The sequence below is a fragment of the Apodemus sylvaticus genome, chromosome 11 (assembly GCF_947179515.1).
Source record: "Apodemus sylvaticus chromosome 11, mApoSyl1.1, whole genome shotgun sequence".
NCBI classification, from domain to species: Eukaryota; Metazoa; Chordata; class Mammalia; order Rodentia; family Muridae; genus Apodemus; species Apodemus sylvaticus.
The window spans coordinates 98,780,543-98,793,626 of NC_067482.1; the positions used below are offsets into that span (position 1 = coordinate 98,780,543).

At 45.5% G+C, this 13,084-nt stretch overlaps 1 protein-coding gene across 1 annotated transcript in view; it reads right to left on the reverse strand.

Moving 5' to 3' along the window:
• Positions 1-1,997, reverse strand: part of Rel (REL proto-oncogene, NF-kB subunit) — a 33,295-nt gene extending 31,298 nt beyond the window's left edge. The window contains exon 1 of the mRNA XM_052198204.1: positions 1,439-1,997. Coding sequence (XP_052054164.1) covers positions 1,439-1,448 — 10 coding nt within the window. The 5' untranslated portion in view covers positions 1,449-1,997. The remainder of the gene's footprint in view (positions 1-1,438) is intronic.
• Between the last annotated feature and the right edge of the window lie 11,087 nt (positions 1,998-13,084).

Consider the following 13,084-nt stretch of genomic DNA (forward strand, 5'->3'; position numbering starts at 1 on the left):
TCTAAGTACTTAAAACTTGACATTTCTTTTAAAAGTTCCCCCTTTCAATTTTTGGAATCGTTTCTCTAACAGCACAAAATATGCATCCTTAGGCAAACTGCAATTGTATTACATTTTAAAATCATAGCTGTCTTACAGTTCTTTAATAAGTGATTTTTCTGTTGAAAATTTTCAAGTATTGCAGTCACACACTATATTAATAAAATCCTATTAAGTAGACAAGGGCAGAACTGTCTTAACAAAGCTTGCCACTCTACAAATTTCATACAAAAATCTTTCTGATTACCAATGAATTAAATATTTAAAGCTTTTGCGCTTCTAATCTGAATATGAGCTAAATTTATGAATTTACTAGAGCATCTGAAAGCCTGGCTTCATTTAAATGGGTAAAGAGAAAGTTGAAATATTTTAAACTACACTTGTTTTCTCATGAAAACCACAGACAAACTGAAATCAAGTGTCATGTGAAACACCCCAGTTTCCTTTACGGCCTACAGCAGGAGTTATTGGTATTGTTCTGCTCAACTCTTAAAGAGTTCACTAAACTTTCTACTTCCTCTTCTCTGCCAGACATAGGCTGCCTTCTACTGAGGGTCACTGGGAAGAGAAGGGTCAGCGTCCTGCTACAGCCTGAAGGTGTCAGTTTAGCTCTAGCTACCTCAGGCTGCTTCCAGCACTTGCTTTACATACAGCAGGGCTGTCACACCAGACTCCCCTGTCCTGTAAAATGTCTCTTATAAATATGTCCCCCGCAAAGCAGACGACCCGTACTTACTAGTGGCAGGCAGATAAACGCTGACATTCAATGATGACATTTTCATCCCTACTTTAAAGCATAATCAAAAAAAAAAAAATCTTCTCGACCTCTTGCTGCTAACAAAATGTGCGTGCAGGGTTGGGGTTGGGTGTTGAGGGGGTCGAGGTCTCTACACGGTGAACTAGACTAGCAACACCTTTAGCTCGTGGGAACGGGGAGGGTCTTTGCTTGGAACGAATTAAAACGCCGCCGAGGACCTTTACAGCCAGGCCACATTCTGTGCCAGTGTCAGCCCAAGAGCCATTAGTTACTAGCACAATTGGACTTAAAAAGAAAGCTCGCCTGAGGTCCCGAGGTTCCTCTTTTTTGTGCGAAAATGTAAAAGCGGGTCTCCATACCACTGAGTCCCTAAAGGAGAGGCGGCTCTGCTCTCCTTTACTGAGATTACCCCCTGTGATCCTAAAAGCGCGCCGTTGGGGATTTCGAAGGTTCTGGCTATTAGGAGGAGATCAGATTACACTGCGCCGCTTTGATTTCTCAGGCAAACCCCGGAGCAGGTAACTTTTTAAAAGGCTGACAGTTTGCCAGATGAGAAGACTTGAAAGGCAGACCGTCCCAACCCCAAACGGAGCCCCCGACAGCTCCTTCCCGTGACCCGCAGGTGCTCGCCCCGGTACTCACTCGAGGCCATGGCTCGGCTCCGCGCGCCGCTCGCTGCAGCTTCCAGCGTCCGGCCAGAGACTGCAAGCCAGCCAGCCAGCCAGCCGGTCGGTCGGTCGGTGAGTCAGTCAGTGAGTCAGTTAGCCAGGCAGTCGGTCAGGCAGGCAGGCAGCTCGCCAGCCAGTGAGGAGGCAGAGCAGCCTCTGCAGCCAGGACCCCAGTCCTCGGACCACCCCCGGGCCTCCTCTTCTTTCCCGGCTCTTCTGGGTTTGCGGCTCACACTTCCCACCCCCGAATCTTCGCGCTCCGGTCACTAGTGTCCTGCCGTCGCCCTGCCAGGATGCCGCGGCAGGGGCAGGGGGCGGGGCGGACCGCCCAGCGGAACCGGGGATTTCCCGCTGCTTACGTCACTCGCGCCACCGCCTACCCGGGGCAGGGGGCGGAGCCTCGCGGCGGGCTTACGACCCCGCTCGGGCGGTGCGCTCCCTTCCCGCCAGAGCCACGGCAGCCTGCACGCTCGCGCGGGGAGCTCCCGGGGGCGCGGCGACGGCTCCGCGCGTGAGAAGCCGCCGGCCCCTGAGAAATCCCCCTCCTCCGGAGTGCTTGAGTGAGCCGCTCAAAGCCGAGGGGCGTGTCCGTGACGTCATGCTGGCCGAGCAGCTGGAGGCGGGCCGGGCGGTGCAGCGCGCGAGCTTCTTGGCCGCCGGAGGCCCGCCCGGGGTTTTCGACCGGTGGTTCCCCGTCTTCCCGATTTCGCACATGCAAATCTCCGCCCCCGCGCCGGAGAGCGCTGCCGTCCGGGTGCTCTGGAGGGGAAGTGCGGAAGCGCCGGCGCCTGCGTTCGGCTGTAAGGGGCGGATTTGCATACGGGGACCCCCGCAGCCTTATTTTCCCTCTATATCTACATTACGTCTTTTACCTACCAAAGTTTTTTTCAGCTGCACTGCGAGGCCGCTGCCCCGTTCTGTATAAATGAACACGACGTCCAGAGATTGACCGAGATACCCACTGCCTGAGGCCTGGACCCAACTTTTAGTGCTTTGACAGGTCTTGTTTGCCTTCAGTTGCTGATACGCACCTGTTCTCTGGGTCTATGATGTATTAGCACTTTATTGTGTACACGAGAATTCCAGTTGATTGGGATTTGGAGAAGCTGAGTTCTAGTAAGGAAATGCACGATCTAAGTTTAAGATTATCCATCCCAATTTAGCGTTCTCCCAGCACTCGGGAGGCTGAGGCAGGTGGACTGTTTCAACTACATAAAATAACTCAGGGCTATCTGGCTCCCTAAAACAAGTAATGGAGGGGAAATAGAGAATATCATCTTGCATGGCCAACAAGATGGCTTAAGGAGTAACTGCGCTTGCTACCAAGCCTTACAACTTGAGTTTGATCCATGGAAGGACAGAATCAACTTCCAAAAATTGTCCTCTTCCTCTACCTGTGCTGAAACGCATGTGCTTAAAAGAACGCCAAAGGGGGGAGGGATTGGATAATTAAAATATATACAATATCCTGTCATACAAAAAAAAAAAAAATCCTGTTATCCAACTCCCCCAAAGTGAAGGAAATAATTAAAACCTGCTAATTTCAAAGTGTCTTCACAAAGAGTATAAATAGCAGTTGTGCTTTCAGCTAAATACAATCATAGATAAGCCACAAAGATTTAAAATTTAAAATAAAAAAACAATTAGCAGGGTGAATTATGTTCAGCACTCCAGAGGCCAAGACCACAGGATCATAACTTTGAAGCTGTCTAAACTCCACCCCACAGTTACCTGGCAACATCAGGTATGCCCCGCCCCACAGTTACCTGGCAACAGCCAGGTAGGCCTGGCCTGCTTTTAAAAGGGCTGCTCAGCCCCTCCTCTCTCTCTTGCCTCTCTTTTCTCTCACTCTCCTGGCCTCTCTCTTGCCCCCTCTCCCCCTCTCTCCACATGGTCATAGCCAGCCTCTGCTTCTCTCTCTCTCTCTCTCTCTCTCTCTCTCTCTCTCTCTCTCTCTCTCTCTCTCGCTCTCTCTCTCTCTCTGCCTTTCTCTGCCTCTACTACTCCCTTAACTCCCCTCCCATGCCCTAAATAAACTCTATTCTATACTATACCATTGTGTGTATGGTCTCTCAAGGGCAGGGATGCCTCTGCACGGGCCTCTGAGGCAGCCCCTTCCCCCACACCGCCACAGAACATAGTCTCTAACCTCTTTCTCTTTTTATGATCACAACAGCTAGAATGAGCCACAAAACACTGAACACACACACACACACACACTCATACTTCAGCCTTCAACACAACCATATCCATATGACATAGTTTCTACTATTGTCTTTATTCAAAGAAAAAGTAAATCTTGAAGCCAAGGGAGGTTTAACTTCTCACCGAGAGTTTTAGACCTTGTGCTGGAGGAAGGTGCCACTCTACACCTATAAGGCTGCTTGTTATTGGGGTTTATAGAGACTAACATGTGGTAGTCTTAGTACTGAGTGGCATGTCTGTAATACCAGCATTTGGGAGGTAGATGTAGGAGGATCAGAGTTCAAGGTCATCCTCCACTATATAATGAGTTTACAAAACCAGCCTGAGCTGGGAGGGAGCCTGTCTCAAAACATAAGCATACATAGAGCTTTATGTTACTGTATTTCTACAAAGAAAATAAGGTGGTGGTGGTGGGGCAGTAGAAACCGACTGGGCTCTCCAGAAGGACACTCTGTGGACGCCTTGTTTGAGCTGAGTCAGTGGTTGCTACTGGAAACTTGAGCCATGCAACTGATGCTCCAGTGCATTTGGAGATGTACCCTGGCTGTGTGTTACACTGTTAGCTTATGCTCCCTAGGGGCGAGGGTGGGGCAGTTACACTGTTGCCATGATGGAAATTTTAGAAAGGAGATTTGGACTAGTGTTTGTGCAGAAGACATGGTGTGAAAGGAAGGTCAGATGTTTGATGGGCAGGGCCAGGTGCTAAAATTGAAACAGCTGAGGATTTTTGTTTTAAATGAACTAGAGTATGGCAAAATGGAGGTCATTAAACTGGGTGGCATAGCTCTTTCCAGTAATCCCAGGACTAGGCAGGCTGATGACAGAGATTCTGAAGTTTAAGGCTAGCCTAAGCTATATGGGGAGGCCCTATCTATGAAATAGCTAAAGAATGGAGGTCATTTGTGACTTGAGAAATGTGCCTTCAAAAGAACGGTTATAAAAGCCAAATTGAAGCCAGTTGAAGAGAGAAGGATGGGTATGATAGGTATAAGCTTTTGGAAGAGCGTCGAAGAAAACAGAAATGCAATATTAGCTGATGCAGGGTCTGGATTTATAGAGTGTTCCGGCTATCAGTAACAACCGCAGGCTTAATATGTAAGTCAAAGTCCCCTGTGAGTTGATGGCTCCCTTCCAGGAGTGACCCAGGCATCATCCATACTGCAAGCTAATGTTGAGAGAACGGGCTGGACCTGCCCTGACCAAGCCTACGATGCAGAATATCACCTATGAGGCTATGCCTAGTGACCTTAGTTGCATCTCTATTATGGTCATAAAACACAGAAATGACCAAGGCAGTGTATAAAAGAAGCATTTAGTTTGAGGGCTCATGGCCGTCATGGTGGGGAGCGTGGAGGCCAGAGCCCTGGAGCAGTAGTGGGAGCGTACAGCTTGAGGTAGCAACCACGAGGCAGAAAGCTGACTGGGAATGGGGTTTGAAACATCAGAGCCTTCCCCCAGTGACACACCTCCTAATCCTTCCCAAATAGTTCCACCTCCTTTAGACAAGTTTCACTCTATGAGTCTGTGGGAGCATTCTCATTTGAACACCACACTCGCCTTGAGTTATTCCATTTTACAAAGCAACCACCATGGCCAGAGTTACTCTGTTCTGAGTGAGAGTGGCAAGAAAGGCTGGGCGTGGTGGCACACACCTGTAATCCCAGCACTCAGGAGGCAGAGGCAGGCGGATTTCTGAGTTCGAGGCCAGCCTGGTCTACAGAGTGAGTTCCAGGACAGTCAGGGCTACACAGAGAAACCCTGTCTCAAAAAAAACAAAAAACAAAACAAAAAAGAGTGGCAAGAAAGATTGAGTCTTCTCATTCTTGCTTACACAAGCAAAATCATTATCTGCCAGCATGATGTGAGAACAAACTAAATATATCAAATGGTGGTCAGAAGCTCAGCACACAGGAACTGACATGTTACATGGAATCCATCCCCTGACCTGAGGGACTATAAACGCACCCTCAGACCAAAACATGACAGGTGTGACAACTGTCCCCCAGTTACCTGTCATAAGCCTCATAGAGGATAAGTGCTATGTCAAGCACTCCTTTTGCCTCTGCCTCAGTCTCCAGCTTTAGCAAAGAGTCTCCTGCAGGTGACACTCAGCTCACATCACCCTAGAGATGTCCTGTCACTTGGACTGGTGTTTGATGCGAACAACTCTATGCCCACAGTTTGTAAGAGTTCTTGGCCAGTCCATGCAGTCTTCCTGTTGCCTGCATCTGCTTTCTGCCTTTGACTTCAGGAAAGCCTCGGAATTCTGTAGTCTGTCTTAGACATCATTTAACCTGGTACCTATATGCATGTATACACACACTCATGTGTGTATACTGTGCGATCTGAGAGTTAATGCTAATAACTGCAGTTAAAAGAACTGATTTCCAACTGTCTGCTGGAGACTTGGGAAACTGTAGCCAACAAAACTGATGTAGGTTGTAAATTTATTTTTACTCAGTGCATTCTGACATTTTAGAAAGACAGAGACATGACTGTCCGTGTTTCTGACATACATGCCCATAACAGATATGTAGCCCCTTTAAGGCTGGCTTACCGGGGGAGGAAAAGGATGACAACTGAAAGATGAATGCGGGCCAGGCGCAGTCTGCCTTCTGTGCCTAACTGCACACCAGGACAAGACACACTGGACACACTGCCTTAGCTTCCAAAGGGATTAGGAGGCAGAAATTGGTAAAGGAAAATGAGAAGCAAGCTTATTGGCTCAAAGCTGTAATCCTAGCACTTAGGAGACTGGAACAGAATTGGTACAAGTTTCAGGCCAATCTGGGCTACGGAGTAAGACTTAAAATGCAGAAGGAGCAAACAAACAGAATTATCACTAAGCACTTCAGTGATAGCACTTCAGCTTGGCAATTTGGTTCCCAGATGGCTCTTCATGCAGGGTAAAGCCTGGACAGGCTGTGAAGGAGGGGGCTGATGCCCAGGTGGCGCTTAAGTGTGAAGACGGTGCTAACAGGATACCTCCCTGTACCAGGGAAGGAATGTAGGAGTTGCCTTTGCTAGAAAGCTCTGACCACTCACTTGTTTCGAAAAGGCTTTAAAGCAGTGGTTCTCAATCTTCCTAATACTGCGACATTTGACACAGCTCCTCATGTTGTGGTGACCCCAACCATATAGTTATTCTCATTACTACTTCATAACTGTAATTTGCTAGTTACGAATCATGGTGTAAATATCTGATGTACAGGATATCTGATATGTGACCTCTGTAAAAAGGGCATTTGATCCCCTCCAGGAGTTATGATCTACATGTTGAGAACCTCCTCGGTAAGCACAGGCCTGCACCCTTCACTCTAGTTGGAGGCACAGCAATGAGGAGTTACAGACTTGCACTACCACATCTGGCTTTTCTTGAGGGTGGGAACTCTGCTCCCCACGCTTGCTCAGCCCACGCTTTCTGGCTGAGATGTCTCTGCAGCTGGGAGCCATCATTGGCTCTCCCATCACCTCAGCCTCCCTTACAGCATCCATTCACCATGTAGCCTCTTGGGATGGATCCTTCTTCTGCTGCTGCTGCTAGGGATTAAATTTAAGGTTTGGAGACGTGTCCAGTCTTTTGACATTGTTATGATACACTTGTCACCTATAAAGTTCACACTTGGGAAAAGCATAGTTAAACTGAAAAAAAAAAAACTTGCAAAAAAAAATCTGCTCATGCTGTTTTAAGTGTTCATGATTTTGTGTTGGGTTGCCCCATAGCTATCCTAGGGCACATATAGACCACGGACTGCAGGTTAGACCCACCTGGAAACATGCTAAGCATGCTAAATCTGCCGCTGAGCCATGCCAGCAGGCCTCTTCTTCATTTTGACCGCCATTGTCATCGGGACGTCTTTGTTAGGTCTCTTCTCAACTGCTGGAATGTTCTAAGTGTTATTTTACTTCTGTCCCCTTTAAAAATACGTTCACATGTATTACTGCCTGAGTTAGCTGTGGGGATACACATCAAGCCACACCAAGTCTGCAATTGAAACCATCCTGGGCCCAAAGTCATGGCTTCCCAACTCTTCAGTAATCTGGCTGCTTCCAGCAGGCCATGCCCCATTTCTTACGAGCCGTTCTTGTATACATTTGAACTGCTCTGTAGCCCCTGAGATGTATCAATAAGATGGTTTCTTATTTATCTGTTCTCGTTCTTCTTCCTCTTCCCAGAATATCCCTTCCTAGAGACCTGCCATGTCTATGAATCAGAAATGTCAGAATGTAAATAACCACACTGTCCTAGCTGTGACCCCGTCTTACACACTCAACACGCATTTGTTTCCAGGAGCCTACACTACGGTTCTGAGCCTATGGAGATTGATACTGGAGTTTATACTGAAACTTGGTTATAATTCCATCTCTTCAGTTTGATGGCAGCTATGTCTTTGTTCTTTCAACAAAAATCTCTTGTAACAATTTTAGTTTTTATTCTTTTAATATTTTATTTGGGGTCATGGACCCAGAGAAGACATCCATTTGCTAGTTAGCATTGTTAGTTTCTTGAATTATGACTTCTTCGCTGCTGTGTTATTAAACATTATAGTGTGTGTGTGTGTGTGTGTGTGTGTGTGTGTGTGTGTGTGCAGGCATGGTGATGCATGCCTTTAGTGCCAGAACTTGGTAGGCAGAGGCAGTCAGATCTACACACTGTGAGTCTGAGCCAGGTTGATCTATACAGTGAGCCCCAGGCCAGCCATGGCTGTGTGGTAAGACCCTGTTAAAAGAGTTATTTTCTATGCTTAAGGTATGTTCATTAGCATCAAAAATACTTCTCCACCTTATCAGGTCAGTGCCCATTGTTTAAAAACGTATGCATCTGACATTACCCTTGTGAGATCATAATCTACCTTATATGTGTGCTTTTAAATATGTCGAGGTCATGCTCAAACAGCAATAGGAAGGAAGAATGAAAAGAAAAAAGGTAATAAAAAATAACATTGAGTCACGCATGATATCTGACATATGTAATTCCAACACCCAGGAGGTGAGGCAGAAGGATTGCCATGAGTTTGAGGCTGGCTCAGCTGCACAGTGATGGCCATCCTCGATACAATTTCAATTTGACTCTATAAAATCTCAACAGGGTTCAACTTCTAAGAATATTTATACCTAGAGATATTATTTAGTGTTCTTATGTTTTAAAGCAATAAAAAGGCAGTAGCAGTACTGGCAGTAAAATTTTATTACTGTCTATTATAAACAAAAGCAAAAAATTCCAAGTAATGAAAATTGCAGTAATAGCATCAATGACTCTGTACCACTGTGGAACACGTGTAAAATTTAAAGCACAGCTGGTAGCTGTGGTGATGGAGGAAGGAGGAAAAGGATCAGGTCTCAGGGTTAAGAGTGCTTGGAGAGCATGAGGTTAAGTGTCACCTATCAGAGAGTCCAACTCAATCAAAGACTAGAGCGTAAGTGACAGCCTGTGCTTGCTTCACCCCTACACCCAGCCAGGAACTCTCCTTTTCCAGTGTCAGCTGTGACCTGAGGACAGCTGTGTCTCGGCAGAGGCCCCGGGAGTAGAGAGGTGGTCCATCCTCTAGTCCTGAGTCACCCCTTCCTGGTCCTAGCTGTTTTCAAGGCAGTGTCCTACACTAAAGGCCTGGGCTTTGAATCTGCGTGAGACTGAGATAATTAACTGTGGGTCATTAAAGGTGTCACCTCACCTCTGTTTGCTCATCTGGGGCTATCATATAATATCTGCTCCATAGGCTCACCATAAGACTGAACAAGATCCCTGAGACAACACGCTCAACATGGGCTGAGAATCTGCTCGCAAGCCCAGCAGCCCATTTCTTCATCATTTTCAAAGCCAGAGATGGTGGTGCTTGACAGGCTGAGGCAGACCTGCTATGAGATGACATCAGATGGGGTTCCACAGTGAGTTTGAGGCTAGCCTGGGCTATATGGTGAGACCTCATCTCAATACCTCTTCTCACCAAAATTTCTACTTGTGACCTAATAGAGAGTGGCTCTACTGTATTTGTATATCTGTCTCTCAGATATACAAATTTCTTTTTTTTTTTTCTTTTAATTTTATTCAACGGGGAGAGTTTGAATACAGTTCCTCACTGTAACAGCTATGCAGTGAGTCTCCTACATCTGGAGAGGTCACAGGGTCAACAGATAAGCCTCTCTGGAAAGCTGCCTTCACTTTCAGGGTCTCTGCACTGCCAGGCAAGCATCCAACACTTCCTCAGCAGGGATATGCCTCCCCTGCTCCCAGTCAGAGGCTTCTAGAAAGCAGTTTTGTTTTATATTAGGCTATCCTGTAGAGCCTACTACAGCTTAGATCCTATACTGTATCTCCATCTCCTCTGTGGAGGAAGGCAGGCTTCTAGAGATGGCTGAGAAAAGAGAAAGAAGGAGCCCGAGTGACTGTGTAGAGCAGACAGTTAAAAAACAAGGTAGAGATTTTTTTAACTCTCTTGTATCGAACTATTATGTTTGGTAAAGTAGCTAATATTGACTAATATGGGTATATATTAGTTTAGGGAAAAAGGAAATAAAGGAAGAGTCCACCAACAATGGAGTATTTTGTTTGTTTCATGGGGGGATGCTCTTTTGTTGAGTAACATATTTATTAAATTTTTATTGTGTGTATGTATGTATGTGTGTGTGTATGTATATGTATACACACACACACATATATGTTTACAAACCATTTATTAATAGCAAATGACAGAGAAACTTATTTTAAAATAATTCTTGGACTGGAGAGATGGCTCAGTGGTTAAGAGCACTGACTGCTCTTTCAGAGTTCTTGAGTTCAATTCCCAGCAACCACATGGTGGCTCACAACTGTCTTTAATGGGATCTGATGCCCTCTCCTGGCCTGCAGGCATATATGCAGGCAGAACATTGTATACATAAGAAATAAATAAATCTTTACAAAAAATTCTTAACTGGTGATCTCTTCACTTGGGGGGTAGAGGCTGGGGGATCAGGAACTGAAGGTCACCCTTACCTAATAGAGAGCTCGGCGGAGCGTATGTGCTACAGAAGACTCTGTTTCTTACCCAAGTGAGGTGTGGCTCACAGGTTTAGTCTCAGCACTTGAAAAGCTGAGACAGGATTACCACTGATTGGAGGCCACAGTGAGCTACATGGTGAGTTCCACACCAGCTCACTACAGTGTTAATTAAATCTTGAATAGCACAGAATATAGAACATTTTCAGTGCTTTTCAAAGTTGATAAACATTGTGCCTTTATAACTGAATGCTGAACATGCTGCTTTATAAATACGTAATGCACAATACCAGAAGCATGTGTGAATCTGTTTTAGAAAGTGTTAGAAGTTCTAATCCTAAACAAGATCAAAATTACTTTAATGATTTTTTAAGTGAAACTCAAGTTAACAACTCAAATTAAAAGAAAGAAAGAAAGAAAGGAAGGAAAGAAAGAAAGAAGGAAAGAGAAAAGAAAAAGAAAAAGAAAAAGAAAAAGAAAAAGAAAAAGAAAAAGAAAAAGAAAAACTTAACAGAGTTTTGTGTAGCCCAGGCTGGCCTCAAACTCAAACTAGCAGAAAGTGACTCCTGGTCTTCCTGTGTCTACCTTTCAAAGAGACCAGAATTACAGACATGGACCAGCATGTATAGTTAAATAGCAGTTCTTAAAAATCAAATATTCAGGCTGAAGAGATGGCTCAGCGGTTAAGAGCACTGACTGCCCTTCAGAAGGTCCTGAGTTCAATTCCCAGCACCCACATGTTCACTCACAACCATCTGTAATGAGATCTGATGCCCTCTTCTGGGGTGTCTGAAGACAGCTACAGTGTACTTCCATATAATAAATAGATAAATCTAAAAAAAATATCAAATATTCTAGCACTATACAACCCAAAAGTATACTAACTAGACACATAGATGCTAGGAATGTCATTAGGTAAATATTGAAAGTCCTTGTTTCTATGATGTTCTGTAAGGACGGCAAAGCTCACCCACACAGCTAAAACTGCACAGCTTACACAGTACAGAATCTCAGATCTGAGTCTAGGAGCTTCGGCTGCAGATGTTGGCCTGGGGGCAGTGTGATGGCCCCTGGCCATGAGTGTGTGTGATCCAGCGCTGGTGTGTCCCTGCAGAGTCTTTATGAGTTTTCATTTGAATTAATTTTATGTAGTTGTATGTTCAGAAACTTTTTACTGTTGCCAAATTTATGTGGCCCATACCTTCAGTTATATGGGACTGAGACCCACAGTACGAGTTGTATCCAGAGAGAAATGTGACAAGCTCTTAAACCAGGGAGTGCTGTAACAGAGGTTTCGTCTGAGGAAAACCAGATGGAGAACAGAAAACCCTGCATGTAGACGTCACTGTAATAAAGCAATGTGAGCCTCAGCCAGTCAGGGAATGAAGTCAAAATTAAGCGGAATGAAAATATCCAGGAAAGGATCTAGGAGAAGTTATCCACCTTGGTGACTGAATGGATTTAGAGAACTGGGCGTAGGAACTGGATACAAGTACGAGTCTGAGATGCTTTGGGTGCAGCAAGAAATATGTATGACCACTTCAAAAATTAGTGATAATTCAGACTGTGTCATCGCCTAAACCCTGCCATCAGCAACAAGGAGGGCATACACACCCATTGTAAAGTAAGCTGTAGGGACGAGGGACGGTCCCCAAGGTGAGAAACAGCTCTGAGAAAGCTGTCACACTCACCTAGGCTAAAAGGAACTGAAACACTGGGTTAGTGAAGTCCCAGAGAAACTAAATTTGAGTACGTGAGAACTCCTAAAGGCAGTCATAAACCATCCAGAAACTTCTGTCTTTCAGTCCGTATACTTACACTGGGTAAGCCCCGGAGGATGGAGCCAGTGTTGTGTAGACAGCACGGCTTGTAAGTGTGACACAGTGTACTGACTTCATTTCTGTAACAGGAATGACAGCTGAGGTGATATGAGACCCATTAGTTCATACCTCCTGGACAGAGACTTGCTGTAACTAGCTTCTGCACTCACTGTGGCCCGAACTGACGCTGAACTCGTGGAGCAGGACTTGCGGCCAAGGCTGGATGCCTGGCTCCATTCATACAGCTCGTATTTCACAAGCGGGAGCTCAGTCACAGAGGGGGAGGTGCAAGCTTCAGGTGCTACCTGAGGGACTCCTTAAGCAGAAGTCTGTTAAAAATGCGTTTTAAAGTTTTAGACAGTTACAAGGATATTAGGTTGGACACTAGTATGGAAAATGAATTATATGTATATATTTGTTTATCCAGTCAGGGTTTCTCTGTGTAGCTTTGCCTGTCCTGGAATGCACTCTCTAGACCAGGCTGGCCTTGAACTCAGTGATCTGCCTGCCTTTGACTCCCAAGTGCTGGGATTAAATTTGTACTCCACCACTGCCTGACTAATTTTATATATACTTAAGAAGACTAAAAATAGCCCAAGATAATTTGACTCTTTTCTGT